Source organism: Podarcis vaucheri, assembly GCF_965113315.1.
Source record: "Podarcis vaucheri genome assembly, chromosome: 8".
Taxonomy (NCBI): domain Eukaryota; kingdom Metazoa; phylum Chordata; class Lepidosauria; order Squamata; family Lacertidae; genus Podarcis; species Podarcis vaucheri.
This window is the reverse complement of record NC_138766.1, coordinates 65,776,206-65,799,950: the sequence shown is the minus strand read 5'-3', so window position 1 is coordinate 65,799,950 and position 23,745 is coordinate 65,776,206. Positions and strand designations below refer to the sequence as shown.

Genomic DNA, 23,745 nt, shown 5'->3' with positions numbered 1-23,745 from the left:
CGGTAGCCTTATCGGTAGTTGCGCCAGCTTGTGGAACACCTTCCTGTCAGATGTCAAAGCGATAAATAATTATAAGACATTCCGTAGACATCTAAAGGCAGCCCTGAATTGGGACGCTTTTAATGTGTGATGTTCTGTTCTGTTGTTGTGTTTATTTATATTTCGTTGGAAGCTGCCCAGAGTTGCTGGGGCAACCTAGTCAGACGGGCGGAGTATTATTATTATTATTATTATTATTATTATTATTATTATTTACTACTAATACTAATGTTATTATTACATAGGAAAGTGGCAGAGCCATTAGGAGCTTATCAGCAATTCAACAATGAAAGTATTAGTGCTCCTTTAGTTTAAAAAATATCCTAGGGTAGGGATTGAAGGGAAGCGTGTATTATTTTCATGTTTGCTTTATTGTATAGTTGGCATTACTAAAAACGCAAATAAATACATTTTAAAAACTGTAGCTTTTAAAAATGACATCTGTTTGGACTAATCACTTGAAACTTTCCATACATGATCTGCCTGATGAGCTCCTCTATAAATGTGCCAGATTTCAAACCAATCCAGTTAAGATTGCCACAGCTTTAGCAAGTTAGCTGCGCTGAAAATTGACTATCATTCTTATACATATATTTCTTTCCAGTTCTGTTGAATATGTTTCAGGGAACATTATCACTTCATGTACGCTGGAAGTGAGGCATAGCAGGTGGTGGCATGAAGTCATTCTCAACTGAAAATAGGGCAATTAGTCAGCCCCTAAGCATAGACAAAGGTGTCCCTCAATGTCATCATCCGAAGGATAATGTATTGGGTGTTGCATCAACATGGGCAAGAATTCCAGGTCATGCCTGGTAAAGTAATCACACACATTTTACGCAATTTGGGCAGAACTAAAACCAGGTTAGTGTACAGTAGCTCCACTTCCATTAAAAATAAATAAATCTGACTTGCTCTTCCCTCTTACATTCCTTTCCTTACCTGTGGCAACCCCAGAGTCAGCCCAAGACCTTTGGATGTCCTTCTACCATAGAAGAAGTCAACTGACCAGAGAACTGAATCTTACTTCAATACTCATTCTGGTCAGTGACCAAAATAAATCAATTCATTTGTTCATGCTTCAATACCAGGGACAGCACAGCATCCTTGACCACACCTGAAAGAAGCAAGCTAGCTTAGGGGCTGAAGCACTCATAACTCTATTGCCATCAACACTGCACCACCAGCACCTGTCCCTCAGTTTCTGCCACCCAAGGCAGCCACCAACTTCTACCTAATGGTAGGGCTGGCACTAAACAACCCAAAAACTTTCTCCCTGTGTCATCTTTCTCAACTCCTAGCTAATACTAGGGTTGTATCGAGGAAGGAACCTAGACCTCATTTATTCAGAGGTGGCTTTTTTTGTGTGGGAGATGTCACTGTGCTTAGCTGGGAGTACAGGCTGTTTATGGAGTTGAATACTTATACTGCAGTAGGAGGTTGCTGATAAAATGCAGTTTGTCCCATTTGCCTTCATTGCTATTGAGCTATTGTGTGAAATACAACTATTATGAGCATGTATTAGAAATCAATGTTAACACTGATATAATCGGACAACACTGCAGGCATATTATATTTTGTTTCCACTGCAATCGTGTATGTAAAGGCACTATTTTACACACAGATGTAAAATATGTACGTGATTTGGCTACAGTTGCTCTTTTTCTGCTATGTCTTAGGTAGCTGTTGTATTTTAATTTTTCTGAACTGAGCAAGCTTATGTGCATATTTAGTATAGTTTTCTCCCAACCTGCTGTCCTTCAGGGATTTTGGATCAGACTGACTGGGGAGGGCACCAGGTTGGGGGAAGCTGATTTCATACATGCGCTGTGGTCTAAACCACTGAGCCTTGGGCTTGCCAATTGGAAGGTTGGCGGTTCGAATCCCCGCAACGGGGTGAGCTCCTGTTGCTCGGTCCCTTCTCCTGCCAACCTAGTAGTTCAAAAGCATGTCAAAGTGCAAGCAGATAAATAGGCACCACTCCAGCGGGAAGGTAAACAGTGTTTCTGTGAACTGCTCTGGTTTCCCCAGAAGTGGCTTAGTCATGCTGGCCACATGACCCGGAAAAACAGTCTACGGATAAACGTTGGCTCCCTTGGCCAGTAAAGCGAGATGAGCGCCGCAACCCCAGAGTTGTTCGCGACTGGACTTAACTGTCAGGGGTCCTTTAGCTTTTATTGTACATGTAAGGTGATAGCCCTTACTATGTGAAATGTGCTCATTACATGCATGCCATGGCAGGTTTTCCGGATCTGGATGGAAAACATTCAGTAGAAATCACAGGAAGATCATCCAGTCCTAACCTGCTATTTGAAAGGTAAGCCCATCTATCTAGAATATCTTCCTCGCCTGTCAACCCCTCTTTACAGTTAGGACTACAAAGGGACAGAGAGAAAGCAGCTGCACTACACAGCGGAATAGCTCTTGTACAGCCACTGGCATGCATTGTGTAGGCAAGAAATGAACACGAATGGCAAATTGTTCAGTGCCGCCTCTTGGTTTATCTGCTCCCAAGGCAGCAAGAGAGAGATGCTTGTTGAGAATGAGCACAAAAGGGATATGTGAGAACAAGGAGATAGTGCAAAGAACACTGGCCAGGGAGATAAGAGATTGCCCTTTCCCCAGCCCATATAATGAAAAACCTGTTGCAACTACTGCTGCACTGGTAAACTGGTGTTGAGTAAAAAGCCTTCAGAAAACCACTGAATTGCTAATGTAAGAGTGTGTGGTACCTCTGAAATAGAACACACTGATCTCCAACTATTTCAAAACTATGTGAGTTTTCCCCTCTAAGGTTTTGCCTCCATAATTATGTGCTGTCGTAAAGTGGGTCAGAATAGCACGGTGGCTAAGAAACAGAATTGTGATTCCGTTCAAACCTCACCTCTTGCCAAAAACTCATGAGCCTCTCAGCCTCAGCTTTCTCTTACCCACAGTATGTGGGTAATAATCTTTTTTGTCCTACCTTTCAGAATTGTTGTAGGAATAAAGCAACGCAAGGGCTATAAGAATGCTATGTCTTATCACAAAATGTGCTGTACTGGCAAGTCCGTTCTGTCATAACTTTAAAACCAGTATGCACCTGAAGGTAGTGCAATTCTCTGTGCACTCAGGCACTTCCTTGTTTCAGTAGTTTTGCTGTTGGAACAAATTCTTAGCTTCGATGATTGGCAAAAGAATGAAATACCTCTCGATAACCAAACTTCTGGATGAATGCATCCAGAGTTCTGTTCTGAGCTATAAGAGAACTGCATAATACCCCAATCTGAAAGGGAATAGAATGGAAAAGTACGTAATTGCGGTCAATATATCACACAAAAAGAAGACAGAATTCTGGGCTGACCCATGTGCCGTTCAGCAGAGGTCCAGGCAAGCTGAACACAAGCCATTTCTCTTCTTTTCTGTCTATGACTTCTTTAGCATTGTCTACAGCAGTTCTGGGCAAAGTGATTGCTTCTTAAAGGTGCATCCATGTGGCATTTAGAACAGCACATGAGTGTGCAGGTATGTATGTATACATCCAGTGCACACGTCATATCTCCTTATCTGAAATCCTGGACAGCCAATGCTAGTCAGTGTAGACGATTCTAAGATAGATGGACCAATGGTCTGTTCAGTATATGGCAGGTTCCTATGTTCCTTATCCTTATTCTACAGCATGTGTGGAATAGACCTTAAACAAACTGTGTGAGCTAAAGGGAACCTCTATTTGTGCCCCTAAACACCAGTTTTTAGGGTAGAGTAGACTATAGTGGTACCTCGGGTTACAGATGCTTCAGGTTACAGACGCTTCAGGTTACAGACTCCGTTAACCCAAAAATAGTACCTCGGGTTAAGAACTTAGCTGCAGGATGAGAACAGAAATTGTGCTCCGGCAGTGTGGTAGCAGCGGGAAGCCCCATTAGCTAAAGTGGTACTTCAGTTTAAGAACAGTTTCAGGTTAAGAACGGACCTCCAGAACGAATTAAGTTCTTAACCCGAGGTACCACTATATTGCCCTCATGCTTTACTTGTAGGCTTGTGATTGGCCACTGGCTGAAACAGGATGCCAGACTTGTGCACACAATACAGCTTTTAAGCCCATTCGAAGCACATTTCACTCCTCAAAGAATTCTGGCCACTGTAGTCTGTAACTCTGTGAGGTGTAAACTACAGAGTCCAGAATTCTTTGGGTGAGGTGGAAATGTGCTTCAAATGCGGTTTAATGTGATCCAGCAACTTTCATCGAGTTTTTAAATATATTAAATTTAAGAGCGCATTGCCACCTTCAGTTTGGTGCTGACATTGCAATTTGGGCTATGTTATCCAAAGTGCCTAGGCAGGTTTTCCCCAACAATTCCATTTTAAAACTGAGATTCCCAAAAATATGTGATCGTCTGCAAAATATACAGTTTTCTACCCTTATTTTCCGAGCATAATTGCCTCTACTTCCAGTGTTCAGACACTGAGTGTTGCTGCTTATGCAGTGAAAGCCACAAGAGAGAGGTGTCAGCTAGCTTGAGGGAGCCCTGAGGCTTGCGAAAATACTCAAAATACCCAGTGAATCTCCTTTTAGGAACTGCCAAAACAACCCAATGAAGACTGAATATGCTGAACGGGTAGGGAATGCTGACTGTGTGCATATGTAATGTAAAATCAGGTAAAAACAGAAGTTAGTGGCTAAGATCTAATCAAACACGCAACCCTGCAAGCTTCCTCCAGGCGGGCACAGGCAAAGATTGCGCCACCCAGGGGAGCTCTCCGCAGACACACAACTTCTGGCTCGGGCATGTAGCTGGGGAACTCCCCGTCGCTTTCGGATGACGTCAGGCGCCGGCGCCGCACGTGGTGTAGTAGGCAAGGGAAGAGCCTGGAAGCCGGACGAGTTTGCAAGGCGTTGGCTGTGCGTGCAAAGAAGGTAAAGCCGTGGGAAAGGGGGGGGGCAGGGAGGGAGGCGTGGGCTCGGACTTCAGGGTGTACCCGCGTTTTACTCTCGTGCAAGCGAGATATATAAGCGGCGCAGAGTGCAACTGCGGAACTTCGCCCCCCCGCAGGAGGCAGTGACGGCCACCAAGTTTTGTTGGGCAAATATGTGAAGGGCTGTTAATGGCTCCTTACCCACGATGGCTGTGCTCTCCCTTCAAGGTCGGAAGCAGCAATGCGCCTAAATGCCAATGGCTGGGAACCGGAGGAGGGGAGAGGGGCTCTTGCGCTCACCGGGTCCTGCTCAGGGCCGGATTTAGGTTTGATGTGGCGCTGAGGGTTAAACCACAGAGCCTAGGACTTGCCGATCAGAAGGTCGGCGGTTTGAATCCCCGTGACGGGGTGAGCTTCCGTTGCTCGGTCCCTGCTCCTGCCAACCTAGCAGTTCGACAGCATGCCAAAGTGCAAGTAGATAAATAGGTACCACTCCGGTGGGAAGGTAAACAGCGTTTCCGTGCGCTGCTCTGGTTCGCCAGAGGCGGCTTAGTCATGCTGGCCACATGACTGTATGCTGGCTCCCTCGGCCAATAAAGCGAGATGAGCGTCGCAACCCCAGAGTCGGTCACGAGTGGACCTAATGGTCAGGGGTCCCTTTACCTTTAAGCTTCTGAAGGTAATGGGGCCCTCTATATGTCCAGCTGCCCTTTGCCAACAACAAATTGTCGCTGTCTTTTGTGTTGAATATATGCTATGTGGTAATTTATGGACCACCTAACAGGTATCTAAAGCCATTTGCACACAACAGAATATGTATTTTATCAAAGTAATTGTTGAAGTGAAATACAATTAAGAGGAAGTACATTAATAGTGAATTGGGGGGGGGGCAAGAGAGGGGGCCCCTAAGCAATAGCTTGTTTAGTTTATACGTACTTCCAGCACTGGTCCTGCTTGAGGTTTTCCTGAGGACCTCTGTGTGGCCTATAGGAGAACAGTCTGCTGGACTGAATGGGCCTTTGGCCCAACCCATCAGACTCTCCTTGTCAATGTAATGTTGTAGTGTATCCTCAGGGCCTAAGAGGAGTGCTCCTGTTTATAGCTGCAACCAGCCCGGAACTCTTATTGGGGAGATTTTCTTCTTCTCCCGTATGCAGCCCTACTTCCCTTGGTGTGTTGTAGTTTCTCAGATGTTGGACTACCGTTCCCAAGATCTCTGACCATTGGGCATCCTGGCTGGGGCTGATGGGAATTGTAGGTTAGGGACTCAAGGTTGGAAAAGGCTGTGCTAGAGGACTGCCAACGCAACTGGACATTTTATGGCTGTGCGTGAGAAAGGGCCCACAGTTGTGGAGAGGATATAACTCCTTTTTCTTCTAGTGCCCCTTTATAGAAAGGATGGGTGCGACCCTGGTTCTCCAGATGTTGTTAGGCTACAGTTCAGATGATGGTCGCAAGATCTGGCTGATTCAGATTACTGGTTGCACCCTGGTGGCCCTTTAAACTTGTTGCTTACAATCTTAATACACTTGACTTAAGTGTGCACTTGAATTCTGGGCTGAATTGTGGCTATTATGTGTCGTTTCTTAGCACTTGAATAGCCAGGAATCTGGGTTTATAGCTTCATTTTATGCAAGTCTCAGTTGCTTTAATGGGACTTCTTCCCACATTAGTGTGTAAAACTGCAGCCTTATTTGCATGAAAGATTCAAGGAGCTTTTAAGTATTATTGCGTACTACAGCCAAAACACATTATTTAAACTCTTGAAAACAATATTTTAGGCAATGGGCAAGAACAAGGGGAAAAGTCAGAAGCCGATGAATGTATTCCATGTGGCCAACAAGAAAATTGCGAAGGTTAAAAGGAAAGCAAAGCCAGTGACAACAAATCTAAAAAAGGTTAGTTTTAGAAGATTCCTTCTTGCTATTGTTTTAGATTCTTCATTAGGAACATCTTAACAACCTGTGCTGTGCATGATAAATGGAAACAACACTAGTTTATGGCATATGCCATTCTTTCTCAACTGTGGGTCCTCAGGTGTTGAACTACAACTCCCATCATCCCCTTCTCACTAGGGATGATGGGAGTTGTAGTCCAACAACACCTGGAGACCCAAAGTTGAGAAAGGATGGCATATGCAATTGCAGAGTGATGGAAGGTACAGGACATTCTACTAGCCCCATTCTTGACTTCAAATCCAAGGTGAATGAATGCAGGGGACGGGGAGGGGGTTGTGCCTGCTGACCCAACATCTCCCTAACTTCAACTGAGGTTAGTAAGGCCAGAAAATATGACCCAGTTCTCCCTCCATATGCATGTAAAGGCAACAACAATACTCATAGAATTGTAGTGCTGGAAGGGCAATCTTGTCCAGCCCCCTGCGATACAGGAATCTTTTACCCAATATGGGGCTCAAACCCACAACCCTGAGATTAAGAGTCTCATGCTGTACCGACTATGACTTTCTCTTGGCTGAATAAAGACACAGGTCACTTCTAGATTACCCATTTAATGAGCATTCACCCTGATTTATTTGCTGAGAGATTAGATGACATTGCCTGTTTAATGATTTGTTTGTGGAGAGATTAGATAACGCTTTGATGCAAAGTAATCCCCCATTTTCCAGCCACTCCTCATCACTTGAGATGTCTGATCTTTTGGGAACATGGGTTTGTTTTAACCAGAGCTCCAAATCAGCTTTAATTGTACAGCCTGAATCGGCTGGAATGGGATTGAATTGCCCCAAGAACAGCAACGGTCTGGAAATGCCTGTAGTAATTTTCTCATGTTTAAAATCTATAAGCCTGATTCTTGGAAGTGAGTGATGCAAATCTATTTCTGTATATTTTTGAAAGACTTCACCCTGCCTCAGCCTAATGAACAAGCCGTTATGTAAGAATGGTTCCCTTGGTGAACTTTTGAAATCTTAGTATAGTTTAGTGTCATGTATATCCTCCAAAGTTATTTTAAAACACAACACATTGAGTTTCTATAGCTTACTGCACAGAAAATGCTTTTAGGTTGATCTTGAAATACAAAAGCCTAAAATTTGTTTTCTTTTCCCCCAAAGATTAATATAGTGAATGATGAAAAGGTTAACATGGTGAATAAGGTATTTACAGAAGTACAGAAAGAAGTTAAGCAATTGTCCAAAGCCATTTCATCAGACTCTCCAAAGAGCTTTCAGGTAATTCCTTTGCCTTATACAAAAATAAAGTAAAGCCTCTTTTCACAATGTACTGGAGTTATAAGAGGAATGTAAACCCATTGTGTTACTTGGAACTTTGTGATATTAATTTATTGCATTTGATTTTGGCATGGAAATCTGTTCCTATATGTTTGGCTCTAGATATCCCCTTTTACTCTTTCATTTGGCATCTGTTATTATATTTTGTTGTGTTACTATGCTGCAATTTAGGCTTCAGTTTTCAATGAGTTGGTGGTTATAAGCGTTTTCTTAAATTATACATGGACACTGGACCCAAATCACTGAGCATGTGTGTTTTCCTGATCAGATTCCAAAAGCTATGGAAGGTGAACCAGCCAATGTGGATACTGCTACTGACTTGCTGTCCCAATTGTAGCACCAAATAGTACGTATTACATCAATATTGCACCCCCTGATAAATCGGCAAAAAGCAACTCTTTGTATAGTTTTATTTTAAAAATCTTGTTAATGTACAAGCATTGGCACTCTTTTAATACAAACTACAAATAGTGCTTTCCTAAATCTAGGAATGTGGAATGTCAGAAGTAAAAAAACAGGGAACAAAATAAAGTGCTAATTAAAAAGGCACTCCACAAAAGTGTTCACTGAAACAATGTAGCATAAACTAGTTAATGCCCTTCATTCTACAATTGGCAGTGGAAGTTTTAAGACATAAAAGGGCAGAATTTTGGAATGATTGTAGAGGATTTCCAGGTGTATAAAACGCAGCAGTCTGGAGTTGTACAGGAAGCAAAGTTGGGCTTATGAAACTTTGGTTCCTAAAGAACAAATTAAAAGGAAGTGGGGCTTTCAAGTAACTGTATTAAGCTACTGTAACATCTCTAGGAACACCATTCCCTGCACTGCAGCAAAAGGAAGCTTCTGTTTTACTGAGTTTATAAGTTGGTCAAAATAATGAAGTACAAGGAAGAATGTACACCCAGCGTTGGTGAACTACAGAAGTTTTACATTCATTATTTTAAATACTTGTGTTATGAAATTAAGTCTACAATATTATATCGTTAGAGGTAGATGAGGCAATCTGGCTGCATCAAATCTAGTAGTTCAGTATCTGCACATCAAAGAGGTCACAGACTCCTTCGTTATCATCCAGGTTGAAGTTGTAGTCATCTCCAGGAGTAGGAGACAGCCGTAAGAGGGGGAAGACTGCAGAGGGGAAAAGAAATATCAATTTAAGCACAGTTTGTGCCACACAGCTACAGTACCAGTCCTTGGCAAATGAACACATAACTATCCTGATTCCTAGTTCTGAATTAGCATTATTATTCTCCCGGCCTCCAAAACCATTATCATTGCTGCCACATTCATCCAACATCCTGGAATCACCCAACATCCTGCAATGCTGTTTAGGCATAAGACTCTGCTGAGAATGAGGTTGGCAAAGATCCTGCTCCAGTACTGATCTCCACAAAAGACAAATAGAAATTCATGCTAGCTTTGACTACTGGGTAGAAAGGCAAAGAACTGGTAGAAGGGATACCCATTTTGTTACTTAAAGCATACAGTGCAAAATGTGAAAGTGTCTTTATTTTAATTTTTTTATTATGTATTTCTTTAAGTGTTTAGCGACTCAAATCTTGATGGGTCAGCGCAGCAAAAGTGAATACTGTGCAATGGAATTTATTACCCTCTGGCGAAGTCCACTTAGCATGGGCATGTAGAACAACTGTGTACATTATCTTGTGGAATTTTATGAACAAGTGAAATCAAGTAAAGAATGACACAGAGGTAGTTCCTTGTCCACAAGCAGCCTGTATAAGGAACTCACCTGGACTGCAAGATAAGCTTTGGACCACCACGCAATATACTGCCATGAGACCCTTTTTTACAGGATGCCCCACAAATCATTTCAACACCAAAGCACCATTTTTACATGATGCACTATGGCAGCTTAATTACATTCAAGTCAAATTATAGGAATAAGGAACTAGCAGTGTTGTGCTATGAAATGAGCTTTAAACACATATAATGCAAAAATGTAGATTGGATGATGTTATGTGTTCATTTGCAATACATTTACTGTACTGAAAATGTAGAAATGTTAAATTGTATTTCCCCCACCCCCTCAGGTGTGAAGCGGAAGGGACAGCTCACAACCAGCTTATACAATTTGGAAAAAGCAGCCGGAACGCCTCTGATGGAATCAAAAAGACATGAGATGCGCTGGTCTTCAGGCAACAGCAGAGATGTTGCACGAGTTATTTAAGATGAAGACTCCCATCCATATGGTGCACATATAGAAGGGGGCCAAGTCAATTTTATGAACAGGTGGGCTAAAATTGTGGGCCTCTGAAACAGCAAATGCACTGAAGTGAAACAACCATTTTAAAATAAGCATATCAACCACAATTACAAAATTAAAATTTGTTTGTTAGCTTGTTAATGGAATGCAACAAGGTTACAAAAAACAGCAGTTGTTGAATTTGCTTGCTTCATTCAGAAAAAAAGTTATGACTCCTTCAATCAAGATTCCGTGGAAGCAGGGTGGCATAATAGCAGGGCTATGAAGAATAGTTGAACGGCTGAGAACATCTATTTTTTATTTACAGCTGAAGTGCAAAACCATTTCACCGAAATGCTAAAGATCAGAAACATCTTGGTTTGAGAAAACGTAATCAAAAATGAAGCTTAATTATTATAGGGGATAGTGGGACAACCTAAAGCTGATTTGGTGGTGGAAAGCCCCACATCCTCCTAATTCATGGGCAAATTCAAAAGGGGAAAACACTATATATGGCATTTGAGAAATTGGTTGGGAAAGCTTTGTACCAGGCATGCTGCTCGTACAGACTCCTTGTACACAATTTGGCAGAGCAAACATTTATTTTGCAATGCAGTTCATGCACCACTGGCAATTATTAGTGTTGGAACATGACGCTATTTGGATGTGCAAAAAGAAAACTCAGGCAGAGTCTGCTCAAGCATTTCATAAGGGACATTCTCCTGGTGAGTTTAGTTTGAGATTCATGTTCAACAATCTCCCTGTATTGGTACAGGGGCATCATGGGTCGAATCTTGACTAAGATTGTTAAATTTTAGCCTCCCATGTGTGAAGTGCGAAACAAAATGAAACTTTGGAAAGGAGGAAACTACTAGCAAGGGGAGTAGTAAAACTGGAGGAGTGAAAGTCTATTTCAAATGTACATGTTTGTAGACTGCCCATGCAACAATTTATGATGATCCAACTTCATCCTTGCAGAACAGATGACACTCTTAGAGTGTTGGAAACCAGACTTATTGGGTGATTGTTAGAAAGTCATAATTTATCTCAGGCTAAAGTGAGAAACTCAAGCATACCATCCTGACCTTTGAAGGCTGGTGGGTAAGCTGCTGAATAATTCTGCAAACAGCATGTTGCAGTAATTCACAGGTAACAATTTGCAAGTGGGAAAGGCTGTCAGCTATAGGTTCCCGCGCCATTATTATGAAAACACACTCAATTAGGTTAGTACAATGGGTGATCTGCTCATTCAGAGTCTGTAATAAAAGGATGCTGTTTCAGTTAACCCTGATGAATCCTGGGAGTCTGGAATTGGTATTTAAATCTGGAGGCAATGGGTGGTTGCCTGGTGTTTTCAGTGAGCTAAGCTCCCAGCTGTTTGCTGCTCTGATTTACTCAATGTAAATCTTAGTGCTTCTGAGTAGTGCCATTCAACTTGCTATATTACTCATCCAACAAATTATTCTAGAATGTGTCATGTGAACAACACAATCTGAAGCTACACTCTGATGCAAACTTTTCAGACAGTAAACCCCACTGAAATCAGCAGGACTTACTTCTGAGTAAACACACAGAGGATTGTGTTGATGATTCTACATATTTAAGAAAGTGGGAACTACAGTATAAAATATACTTTGGACCCTAAAGAGGGCTGTGGTTAAAATTGTGGGCAGAAATAATTTTAAAAGCAAACTGCAGTCTTCTACCCTTTCCTTATTTTGTTAAACGTTTTGCATAGGCAAATGGAAATAAAAATGATAATTTGTGTGACTTTGTTCACATATTTCTTGCATTCCTAAGGAGTGTCCCAGCAGTGTCACCCCAGCATTGTTTATAATGAAAGATTGGAGGAGGGCATACGTACTAAAGTTAGGGAAACTCACTGCTTTGTTAACTGCAGGCAGCAGAATGCCCACATGCTCTAAACTCGAACAGGGTAAAATAATCATGATATCTAACTGCTTCAAGTACATGTTCACCTAAAACTCTAGCAAAGGGATGTTGAGCTGGCATTTGCAGGGAACTGTTAACTAGTGAATCAGAGACATCACACTTTGTAAAGAAGGATGAGACAATGAGAACATAAACTTACCATCAGAGGACATCAATTCATCAATGATATCACTGTTAATTATCCCTATGAACACAAAAAGCAAATTCATGGCTATCCACATAGACAATAAGATCAAATTGGCTAAAAACAGGAGGGAGTTATGAGGCTTTCATATTTCCAGTTGGCATGTGCAGTTAGTCAAGTAAATGTGTTAGCTAGCTACAGGTATTTAAGGCTCCTTAAATTTTCCATGGGCTTTTAATATTACATGTAGTCTACTCTCTTTGGATCTCTAGTGAAATGGAAATATAGAGTGGCTTAACACCCAGCAGGATTCTCAAGTGGATTCAGAAAATTACAAAACAAAATGCCAGGTCAGTTATGAATAGTATTTTGTAAACTACCATGCACCACCCCTGTTTAGCCTGCCCTGAAGGAGTAGCTAGGAGCGAATCAAGTACTCCTTTATAGTATTTTCATAATAAAACATGCTTAGTTTTTATGTGCAGTTCTGTTCAAAATGCTTTACATTAGCAGTAATCCTTGCCGTCATCCTTTTAATCAGCCTTCCCCAACCTGGTGCCCTCCATATATTCTGGATTACAACTCTTATCATCCCTAACCATTTCCACCAAAACCATTTGCCCATGAACATCTGCTTCAGCACCTCACAAAACAACTACAAAAGCAAAGATGCTCTCCTCGACATTTAGCCAATGTTAAGACCGTAAAAAAATTTAAATCCCACAGCTCAACTTTGTCATCAAATAGCACTGGGCTGCTTTCTTTTCCTGTTTTACGCTTCAGGACACCAGCAACTGTCCTCCCCCCCCCTTCAAAGTTATAATCAAACGAAGTATGTAATTTACCTCCAGGCTCATCCATCTTTGCAATGTCAAACGCATTCGGCTTCAGAATACTATTTACGTCCAGCGGAAGGAAGGACTGGCAGGTATTTGAGCTAGGTGTAGTTTCTGCTATAAGGCTGTTATACAGCTCAGAATCTGGAATGCCAGCATAAAGAGTTTCAGGAGTCTGGCTCTCCTGCAAACTGATGTCTACAGGGTGGGAAAGTTCACAGTAGAAATCAACAATATTAGTTCAACGCAAATTTCTGGAACACAACATTTCTGATACAGGCACAAATTATTTGTTACCACAAGCTCACATTTTAATATTGGCATGCACTTGATTTTAGCAATGCTAATGTGAATAGCAAAAATATGTCTAACTAATTCTTAATACATGGGTTTTGCTGCTAGATTTTAGAACAGTCACATGTAAGCATTGTCTTCCACCCACAAATCCTTAGCTCAACCTGCCCCCCCTTTATATTTTTAATTTGCTGCTAATTGAGAAAAGGGGAAATCCCTACCTGCTGACATATCTGTAACTGGTGGTATCCGTGAAAGGGATTGACCCTGATGAGGAGGATCTCTAGACTCCAACTTTTGAGGATCTACATTCACTTTAGGGGAAATCAATTGAGCTGGCAACTGAGATGGAGGTTGCATGAGGTCATCTGGAGGAGGTACCGGAAAAACCACTGGCTTTGAGGAACTGGACTCTTTGTTTATAAGCAGCACATGGATAGGCCCCGAATGACTCTTCAGATTGATCTGATATTTGTTTTGTCTCTTTAGAAAGGAAGCAGAGTTAACAGGTAAAGTCACCATTCTTTATGGCAGTAGGCTTAGCAATTAAGCCAAACTGGACTGAAGTAAAAAAAAAAAAATGCAGGTGAAAGCCGTGTACTGAACAGGTGAGAATGTGCTAGTTGAGAAGTTGAATTCATAACGATGATACAAGTACACAAGTATACCCCCTCACCTCTAATCTACACCATAACCCAACATATCTTCACATGGTCAAGCTGTTTGGAAGCTAATTGCACACTGAACACGCATCCTGTCTCAGAACTGCATCAAAATTTCAGTAAATGTTTCTGCTGCCTGTAGTGATAATGCTTTTGCTTTATACTAGTGAAGCGAAACCTCTGGCCCCCGAGCCTAACCAGGCCTGCCAGAGCTTCCCATTTGGCACATGAAGTCATTTGAGCCAAGCTGCAACCACCTATCCTTCTCCTGGTGTCGTATGACAGGTGAGGGACAGGCAAAGTGATGGCTTCAAATAGTGCCAAAGGAAACTTGAAACTGAAAATGTGGAGCAAGTATTTCCTCCTGGAAATTCTAAAAAAAAAACCCCAAACCTCTATTGTGTTTCACTCAGGCTCAGCATAAATAACTATCAATAATAGTTGAAGTGATGAATGCTGCACGTTTCAAAGAAACATAAAAAGTTAACAGAACACAAACTAGGTATACTTTTCTATGTTATTAATTTAGCAAATTTATTCTGTAAGCACAAGCCCCAGTTAGAACATATACACTACTTGGGTCCAAAACCTTTTTTTTTTTTTAAAAAAAAATATTATTATTATTTGCTAACCACACAGATTAAAAGAGTTGTTTATACATACCACATGAGGTACAGGAACTTCTAACTGTGTGCCAGAAGGAGCCTGAATTGCTAGTAGTGTATCCCCTGATTGTGGAGTAATTGTCAAGTGTTAGCTGAATGCATGCACACACATTCCCTTCCAGGGAGGTTTTGTTTTGTTTTGCTTTGTACTGCCTGGATGACATGGCCAATGGGTCATGAAAACATGTCAGAACAAATATACAAAATAAAATTCGGCATACTTGCAAAGGTTAACATGATTAAATAAGATATGCTATATTTCAGTGTGGAAAAAAACAGTACAGGATGGCTACACTGTGTAAAGAGAAATCATGTTTTTAATGGAATAAAGTCTTAAGTGATCCTAAACTGGCCATTTCACTTCCCCATATTCTACCAGCTTTATTTTTCCACTCCTATTGCACACAAAAATCTGGTGCTGTCTTTGCTTTAGCACATTTACTCTGGAATCAAGGGCCACTGTATTCACACAGGGCTTTCTTGTGTTTTAGGTTTGTAGCTGAAGTCCAGGTCTACATAAAGCAGGGGCAGAGAATATGCAGCTCTCCAGATGTTGTGAGGCTGCAACTCTCATAAACCACAGCCAGCATGGGCAGTAATTAGGGATGATGCTACTGGCCTATAAACTCACATCTGGAGAGCCACAGGTTCCTCACCCCTAGCAGAAAGTGAAAGAACTGGCCTGCTAAGGAGTTTTGAGGATTTCTTTTGGAATAAAGGTATATCCTGTCTCTGAAAATCATTCTGAAAAACAGAAAGCTAACAAACACTATTTTAAACGAATGCTATCTGATGAACTTTTAGCACTAACTGATAAGGTGAACACAACTGGGTTTTCTCCTGACACCATTTAACAAACATGTCAAACTTCTCAGCAACTTACCGTTGAAGCAGTCACATATGTCTTCATGAGTGATGTATGAAAAAGTGGTCTGTGTCAAGGAAAGTTTCAAAATAACATGATACTGCTGAGCTTTTTCAAGTACGTTTTAGGAAATTTACCAGGCTAGTTAGGTAGTTCTGTTTCAATATTTTGCCTGTCATACCCTGGACTAGTAACTGAAATTGCAGAGTTAAAAACACATTCATTTTAATCATTAAACAAAATTTATATACCATTTGATTGTAAGAAAGCTGTTTAGCAAAAAACAGTCTCTGCCTGTTTTATATCTCGGGTATTAAAAAGTCCCATTAGCCTGAATCCAAAGGTGCTGTTGCATGAATGGAAAAAAAATCTGTTCAGACAAGTCACCCAATTCACTGCTGCCCAAAAAAGGACTCTGAGGATGAGGGATGATCTGGACCAAGATGCAAGATGGTACAGAGGGCTGCAGCAGTGGGGGAGTAAATGAAAAAGGAAGCACTGCCTTGTATGAGAATGCTTTCCATTCTAGAAACAGCACCTGTGAACACGAGACTTCTGTGTAAACATTGAATGGGATCCAACTGGTAGCTAATGATAAGCTACCAATATACTTTTGTCCTTAGTTGGCCATGTGTGCCATTTTGCCTCCTGATGGGCATTTCACATCCCTTATTATTCCACTAAGGGTCTATGTTCCCACAACTCATTTTGAATAGCCAGACACAAAATTAGTATCAACTGCTGTCAAACCCCTCAAAACTCCCATTTGAGAAAATGCCCACCACTTATTCCATCTCCATTTTCTGTGTTTCACCGAGGCACAGCAGCAATAATTCCATTTGCAAGAGTTACACAGCATGTTTCAAAGGATATCATTTATTTGTGGAATCATCTTTGACATTTTTTATGCTTTGCTGTAACCACAGTTTCTGCTGATCCAACTCCTTTTCTTTTAGCTCCAATTCTTCAATTTCTGCTTCAAGGTACCTCAGTCGGTCTACGACTTCCTTCGTATTGCAACCAGCACCTACACCCCTTGAGAGAGCGCAAAAAAAATTCAATGCTACTGTAAATGAGAAACAAAAAGGCAAAAGTAGAAAAGATATCATAGCAGCAAAAATTTTAATTCCATAAACAGTGTAATATCAAGTAAGTTTCAATTGCCCTTTGATTCTGTGTGATGTGAGTAGGGGGACTTTCAAAGGTTGCGCACAAGAGAGACAATCCATCACTTTTTTCGGTTTTCATGTGTGGTTTTCTGCTGAACTGTGGAGCCTCTGTTGCCCGACCACCAACAAAAGGGTTTGCATTTGTGGCAGGTGAAATATACTTCCAGGTCCTGACAAACAACTGCCTGGAGACTAGTGTCTGCAGAGAATACAAAAGCTGGTACAGTGGTGCCTCGCAAGACGAAAAGAATCTGTTCTGTGATTCTCTTCGTCTAGCGGTTTTTTAGTCTTGCGAAGCAAGCCCATTGATGGCTTTTAGCGGCTTTTAGCGGCTTATCTGCTGATCGGATCAGCTGATAAGTGGCTTAAAAAGGGGGGGAGGGGAAAAAAACCAGCAGGAACTCGCAAGACATTGTCGTCTTGCGAAGCAAGCCCATAGGAAATTCGTTTTGCAAAGCACCTCCAAAACGGAAAACTCTTTCGTCTAGCGAGTTTTCCGTCTTGCGAGGCATTCATCTTGCGGGGCACCACTGTATTGCTGACATATATTGCTTTCATTACATGTATTACCTTATTTTCGTTACATAAATACCTAACAATGATAACATTCATCTGTGAAGGAAAACAGCATTCTGTATTTCTATGTAAGAAAATTAAAAATCAGTTATCTTACTTCCACTGGATGCTGTTTTTTGACTTTTTTTCTATGAGATCTATCCCTTCCAAAACATTGGTGATGTCGTAGATCCGCCTTTTTTGTCTTACAGCAAGTGTGTCGGCAGCCTGGTAAGATAAAGAATAATTTATGCAGATGAAGGGCAAAAGGGGAGGCTCATTAGACAGCTTCAGTGAAGCTGTACAAGCCTCCTAGAGAATATTAATCACAAGCCTAAAAGGGTAAATCTTCAACCTGCCACAGTCACAGATGCACAATTAGATGCGTTAGACCACCCTCTCTGACTCTTGGACAGGGACAGTAACCTTCAAGCAAAATGCCGAAAAGAATGACCTCCTTAAAACATGTCCACAGAATTCCACACATGGGAATGAGTTCTTTCAGAATTAGCCATGCATGAGAACAAGGGAAATGGAAAGTGGGGCTGAAAAGACAACATGCTTTTCTTGATCAGGATGTAAAGGAATAATCTGTCATTTCATTTCTAAATATGGGAACAAGATTTGTGGAAGGGAGTAGGATGACAATTCATTGTATCAAAGGAAGATAGGCTTCTTAATGTCATTTATGGAAGAGCAGTGTTATTATGGGGTTTGCTATCATTCCAAAATATAATGGCAATGGTTAAGATTGAACCTCAGTAACGAACACCACCAAACAAATGAAACCATGGACCTTTTGAGTAAAAGAAGTAATGAGATAAAAAGGGGGGGAATCAGGAATGCTCAAGAGGTATGCTCTAGAACACTTTATGTTGTTGAACTGTTGCTGAAAGCAATAGCATAAAGAGTAAAATTTAACCTGCAAGTAACAGCCAACGTGATTAGCAGCCTAAGCTCTGAGCCTCAAATTTTTGCATTGGCATGGGTCCAAGACTCTTACCAATGTAAATTCTTTAAGGATCAAGCTGCCTGAAATTTTCACCCCCTGCTCATATTTCACCAGAGACAAATTTCACTTTAATATTTTTTTGTGAAAGACTCCTCCTTTGCTTCACCCCCTAATCCAGTTGTTCATTAACCCATATACACTTTTTGGCAACAATGAAAAACACATTTTTCAACTGTAGCTTTTTCATCCATATCTACCAGCGAAGAAGCTGTTACTTTGATCCAACCTACAACCATCAATTAAGGTGAAGGTAAAGGACTCCTGGACAGTTAAGTCCAGTCAAAGGCAACTATGGGGTGCGGCACTCATCTCGCTTTTCAGGCCGAGGGAGCCAGCGTTTGTCCACAGACAGCTTTTCGGGTCATGTGGCCAGCATGACTAAACTGCTTCTAGCACAATGGGACACTGTGATGAGTACCAGAGCGCACAGAAACGCCGTTTACCTTCCGGCCACAGCAGCACCTATTTATCGACTTGCACTGGCGTGCTTTCGAACTGCTAGGTTGGCAGAAGCTGGGACAGAGCAATAGGAGCTCACCACTGTCAAACGGATTCAAACCGCCGACCTTCTGATCGGCAAGCCCAAGAGGCTCAGTGGTTTAGACCACAGTGCTACCTGCGTCCCCTAACCACCAATTAAGGGCTGTTAACAACAGCCTTCCTCTCCAAATTCATGCTTATATTTGATCATTCAACACTAAAGACACAATCCTAACCACAAAATTAACATTCCGCTTTCCATCAGTCCAGCTCCGCTGGAGGGATGTGTGCAGAGAAACCAGACTTTTGCATAGTTGGAATGAAACCTACTGTACAAAGCTAAGAGTTACATTTATTGCTCTTCCCACTTTTGCCTCTGGTCCATCCACTTCTGATACAAGCCTTTTTGCAATGTCCCCCATAAGGAACTTCAGCTCTTAGGTTGAAAAACATTCCTCATTCCTGCTTTAATTGGAGGGAAGATGGAATCTTAATGTGGCAATGTGCACCTAAGACCTAGTTTGTACACTCAAAGATTATTTCCCCAAGGTGGAGTGGATGCACAAGACTCCCTCATCTTACACACATGTAAACCCCTACATAATATATCCCTTCCCCTATCCCCTTTTTTAAAGGGGAAGGCGTGTACATTCTATTGGCTCCGATGAAGTTAGCTAAATTTAAATCCCACTGAAATCTTCAGTACATCTAACTTAAGACTAGATCCATCCCTTTAGGTAAATATGAGGAGCACTCGTGTTACATGCCCTTTATGCTGAGTGATTGATGGAAGAAGGTGAACACACATGCTATTCTGCCACGAAAAAAAGAGACTTCATTTGGGCAAGTGTATGAATCTGCCCTTTGTTGGAGTATAATTATAGTTACGTTTACTTTACCCAGCTGAACATAAATGTCAGCTGAATATCTATTGAAAATACCCTTCATTATGTAGTGCAAGAGCAAAGAACCAGTCTACTTCACTAGCAAAATTATTCTGGTAGGTTGATCCTAGGCAAGTTTACTTGAACACAAGCTTAAAAGCTGGAGCTTATTTCTGGGCAAGCCTGCATAAGTTTACATATTGCTGTTTCTGTATGTGTATAGGGGTGGGGTTATTGTTGAACCTGACGTCTGTTTTTAATTAAGTGGATTACAGACCTTTTGTTACAGGGGACAAATAAAATAAGGAGTAGAAAGTTTACCAGAACTCTGGAGCAACTACACAATTTATTGCAACTCACCTTGGAGGAGGTTGCTAATAGTTTAATAGTAGTTTTAAATGTTTTACAATCTTTGCCTTGTATATTTGCTCAACAGTTCTGGGAAGGAGACCATTGTTATTCTCACAGAAATGGGTGGCAGTTTGCCATGGGCCATCAATAGAATGGAGAACTAAATAGGAATTTGAACCAGTGTCCAATTCCAGGCCTGGTGCCAGCTGATCACAATTCCCCTATTAGCGGTTCAATTAAAACCCCTCAAAATCTCTCAAAAAAGCACTTCATTTTTTGCCACAATTATTGTTATTATTAATGATTAAATTTGTATACTGCAGGTCTCAGGGCGGTTCACAGGATAAAATCACAATATAAAAACACAAAATACATAATCATCTCATCAGGATGAGAGAGAAAAGATGTGGCAGGTCTCAGTCTCAGCCAGGCTATGGCGTATATCCCCAACCATGGCTCAGCTGAAGATATGCTGGGGTAACTTGCACAACGTGGCTTGGCCAATGCAAGTCCCCCAGAACCGGCTTCCTGGTGGTGGGATCGGCCAGAGGATACTTAAACTGGATCCTAACTCTGTTCAGCTCAGTCACGTGACTTGGCAACCTGGCGGAACTTACACTGGCAAAATGGGTGGTGTGAGTCAAAATCTATTTTGTTTCCCTCTGGCAGGCTTGGGCCAGCTCAGGTGGCAGTAGCCGGGCTCTCGAACGGGGTTGGATCTGGCACAACTTTATGTTGGCCTAACTTAAGACAGTGTAAATTACTGTGGCTTCCCATAGTTAGGACTATCCGCTTCACATAAGATTCTGCAAGTTCCCCACTTAGATTATAGAAGAAAGCAGGATTCAAGCCACACTTCTCCAAGGGATTCACTCTATAGCCCTTCTGGTTTTGATTGTTCCTCAATATGTAATACAGTGGTACCTCGGGTTAAGTACTTAATTCGTTCCAGAGGTCCGTTCTTAACCTGAAACTGTTCTTAACCTGAAGCACCACTTTAGCTAATGGGGCCTCCTGCTGCTGCTGCGCCACTGGAGCACGATTTCTGTTCTTATTCTGAAGCAAAGTTCTTAACCCAAGGTACTATTTCTGGGTTAGCGGAGTCTGTAACCTGAAGCGTATGTAACCCAAGGTACCACTGTACCAATGAACTCTACGGCTGAGCTACACCTCCGTTTCTCCTACTCACCCTAAAAAACAAGCTCAATGAATCCAACTCCTTCTAAAAAGCCCCACCAGTCATACGTCTCGCCAATCCAGATATCCTATAAGAGTTCAGAAGTTACACACTTTTCTACTTAAAACCTTCCCCAGGATATATAAAAAGGGGAGAGGGTGTTATATACAGAGATAATAATAATATAATTTATTATTTATACCCCACCCATCTGGCTGGGTTTACCCAGCCACTCTGGGCAGCTTCCAACAAAATATTAAAATAAAATATTCTATTAAACATCAAAAGCGTCCCTCCACATGTTTCAAGAACGCAGGAAGGGTCATGTCCCCAACACTTCCACCAGCTTGTCTCTACATAAGTAGGCTTCTGTGCACAATGGGATAAAGAGCACATATTGGGTAAATACAAGTTTTTAAGGGACAAGCTGTAGGATTAGCAAGTGCAGCGGTTTTCAGGACTGGACTTAGACTAGAGTTCAAATCCCAACTCAGTCACAAAAAAACTTATTGTGCACCTTTGTCTGTGGAGGTAAGAGAGGGTGGGAGAAAAGAGCAGGGGTTACTCCTACAGCCCACAGCTCCTTTAGAGAAGTCAGGTAGACTCTTAATCTGAGGGTGGTGGAATCGAGACCCACGTTGGCAAAAAGCTTCCTGCACTGAAGGGGGTTGGACTAGATGACCCTCGTGGTCTCTCCCAACTTTATAATTCTAGGCTGGGGCAACCGAGAAGCTGGCAGCTAGGAGGAAACAGAGCATCAGTTTGAAGCAACCGAGCCCTAAAACCACTAAACCCACCCAGGGGCAAAAGCAAAACCACATACGCCAAAGCCTGAAGAAAAGGGGTGGGTTATTAAAAAGGTGCCTACTCCCAACATGGAACTTTCCCCCTCACCAGATCCCAGTCCAGAGATCTACCCGCTGGATCCCTCAGAATCTCAAGGTCCATCGCACCGCACGTTGTGTGTGTCTCTCACACAGTGCCGTAGCGTGGGTTGTCAGCACCCGGGGCAAGGCAAGTAATTTGCGCCCCCTAGCCCTAACCTCCAGATGTTGCGCCCGGTGCGGCCGCCCCCCCCTGCACCCCCCACGCTACGCCACTGCTCTCACACGCACATGCACGCCCCTCCCTCCGCGCCCGGATCCCACCCGCAGCGCCCGGACCCAAGCCCCCCACCTCCCCCTCACCGCTTTCAGGTCGAGCACGCCGTCCTTGGCCTCCTGCAGGAGGGACACGAACTTGGTGGTGAGCAGCCCCAGGCTCTTCTCATGCCGGCTGCTGTTGCTGCTGGCGCCCCCGGTGCCCGCACCGCCTTCCAGGCTCCCCACGCCGCCGCCATGGCTACTGGAAACCGACTCCGGCAGCGCCACCGCGGCCATGCTGCATCCCCCAGCCACCCACCCACCTCCTCCTCCGGCGGCCCCACGTGGCCCTCTCCCCCCCGGGCTTGCCCTTCCTCCGGCCGCGAGGGAGCCCGGCTGGTCCCCGCGCGGAGCAGCTGCCCCGCAGAGACACAAGAGCGAGCCCTCGTCCTTTCCTCGCCCCTCCGCCGGCTGGCCTGCAGGGAGAGGAAGTGACGCCGCCCGCGCAGTTGCCGGGAGACAAAGTTTTGTGTAGGGAAGAGCCAGAGGAAAGGGGGCAGCTGCTCCTTTCCCGAGAAGGTGGAGCCTGAGGGGGGAGAGTTGCGGGGTGGTTGCGCCCCTCTCTCGCCCCCCCCGGGGGGAAACGGGGCGGGGAGGGTGAAAAAGGGGCCTTCGAAGCGCCCGACAGTGGTGTTTTCACTCACTCGGGGACTTTTTCCGCGCAAAGTTGCGCTGCGCGAGGCACGGAAGCGCGCGCGCGCTTGAATTCCGCGCGGCTCCCCTCCTCCCGAGCAAACTTTTCCTGGGGCGACACTAAGCAGCCCAGACTCCAGCAAGATGATCAGCCCTCCTGTATTTCCGCTCGGAAAGTAAAGCAACGACGTCAAACCAGGTGACGGCTTGAGTCCCAGGCAGTGGCGTAGCGTGGGGGGTGCAGGGGGGGCCCGGCCGCAACATCTGGGGGTTAGGGGGGCGCAAATCCACGGGTTAGGGGGCGCAAATTACTTGCCTTGCCCCGGTGCTGACAACCCACGCTACGCCACTGGTCCCAGCAGTCGCTTTCCTTTGGTTCCCGTTGCGAAACTCCCTGCAAGTGGTGAGCGGCGGCGGCGCTTCCGCGCTCCGGGCTTGGTGGGGTTTGAACTCCCCTTTTGCTGCTGCTTAGCCAAGCGCCCAACCAGGTTGCTGTTGTGACTGTGTGAGCAGGAAAGGTTGCCCAGGGTGGCTGACCTTTTTTTAGGGAGCTTGCATCAC

General features: G+C 43.2%; 2 protein-coding genes across 2 annotated transcripts; one reads left to right on the top strand and one right to left on the bottom strand.

Annotated features, from left to right (window-relative positions):
• The first annotated feature begins 4,782 nt into the window (after positions 1–4,782).
• RBIS (ribosomal biogenesis factor) lies at positions 4,783–10,574 on the top strand. The gene is made up of 5 exons (XM_082234083.1): positions 4,783–4,933; positions 6,714–6,830; positions 8,003–8,119; positions 8,448–8,525; positions 10,231–10,574. Exons 2-4 carry the CDS (start codon positions 6,717–6,719, stop codon positions 8,514–8,516), a joined length of 300 nt encoding a protein of 99 aa, XP_082090209.1. The 5' UTR covers positions 4,783–4,933; positions 6,714–6,716; the 3' UTR covers positions 8,517–8,525; positions 10,231–10,574.
• E2F5 (E2F transcription factor 5) lies at positions 8,575–23,100 on the bottom strand. Its single transcript, XM_082233915.1, has 9 exons — positions 22,597–23,100; positions 17,624–17,733; positions 16,655–16,816; positions 15,800–15,843; positions 14,915–14,979; positions 13,811–14,072; positions 13,305–13,493; positions 12,475–12,519; positions 8,575–9,307 (listed from the first exon to the last, which is right to left on the bottom strand). Exons 1-9 carry the CDS (start codon positions 22,786–22,788, stop codon positions 9,198–9,200), a joined length of 1,179 nt encoding a protein of 392 aa, XP_082090041.1. The 5' UTR covers positions 22,789–23,100; the 3' UTR covers positions 8,575–9,197.
• Positions 23,101–23,745: the final 645 nt, after the last annotated feature.

What these genes read in the sequence shown, in the direction of transcription:
- E2F5 (XM_082233915.1), bottom strand. Translation starts at nt 22,788, where the DNA reads ATGGCCGCGGTGGCGCTGCCGGAGTCGGTTTCCAGTAGCCATGGCGGC. An exon ending in GCGTGCTCGACCTGAAAGCG is followed by an intron (nt 17,734 to 22,596) that starts GTGAGGGGGAGG and finishes TTATCTTACCAG; the next exon opens with GCTGCCGACACACTTGCTGT. An exon ending in AGTTACAGATATGTCAGCAG is followed by an intron (nt 13,494 to 13,810) that starts GTAGGGATTTCC and finishes CCCACCCTGTAG; the next exon opens with ACATCAGTTTGCAGGAGAGC.
- RBIS (XM_082234083.1), top strand. Translation starts at nt 6,717, where the DNA reads ATGGGCAAGAACAAGGGGAAAAGTCAGAAGCCGATGAATGTATTCCAT. An exon ending in TGACAACAAATCTAAAAAAG is followed by an intron (nt 6,831 to 8,002) that starts GTTAGTTTTAGA and finishes TTTCCCCCAAAG; the next exon opens with ATTAATATAGTGAATGATGA. An exon ending in ACTCTCCAAAGAGCTTTCAG is followed by an intron (nt 8,120 to 8,447) that starts GTAATTCCTTTG and finishes TTTCCTGATCAG; the next exon opens with ATTCCAAAAGCTATGGAAGG.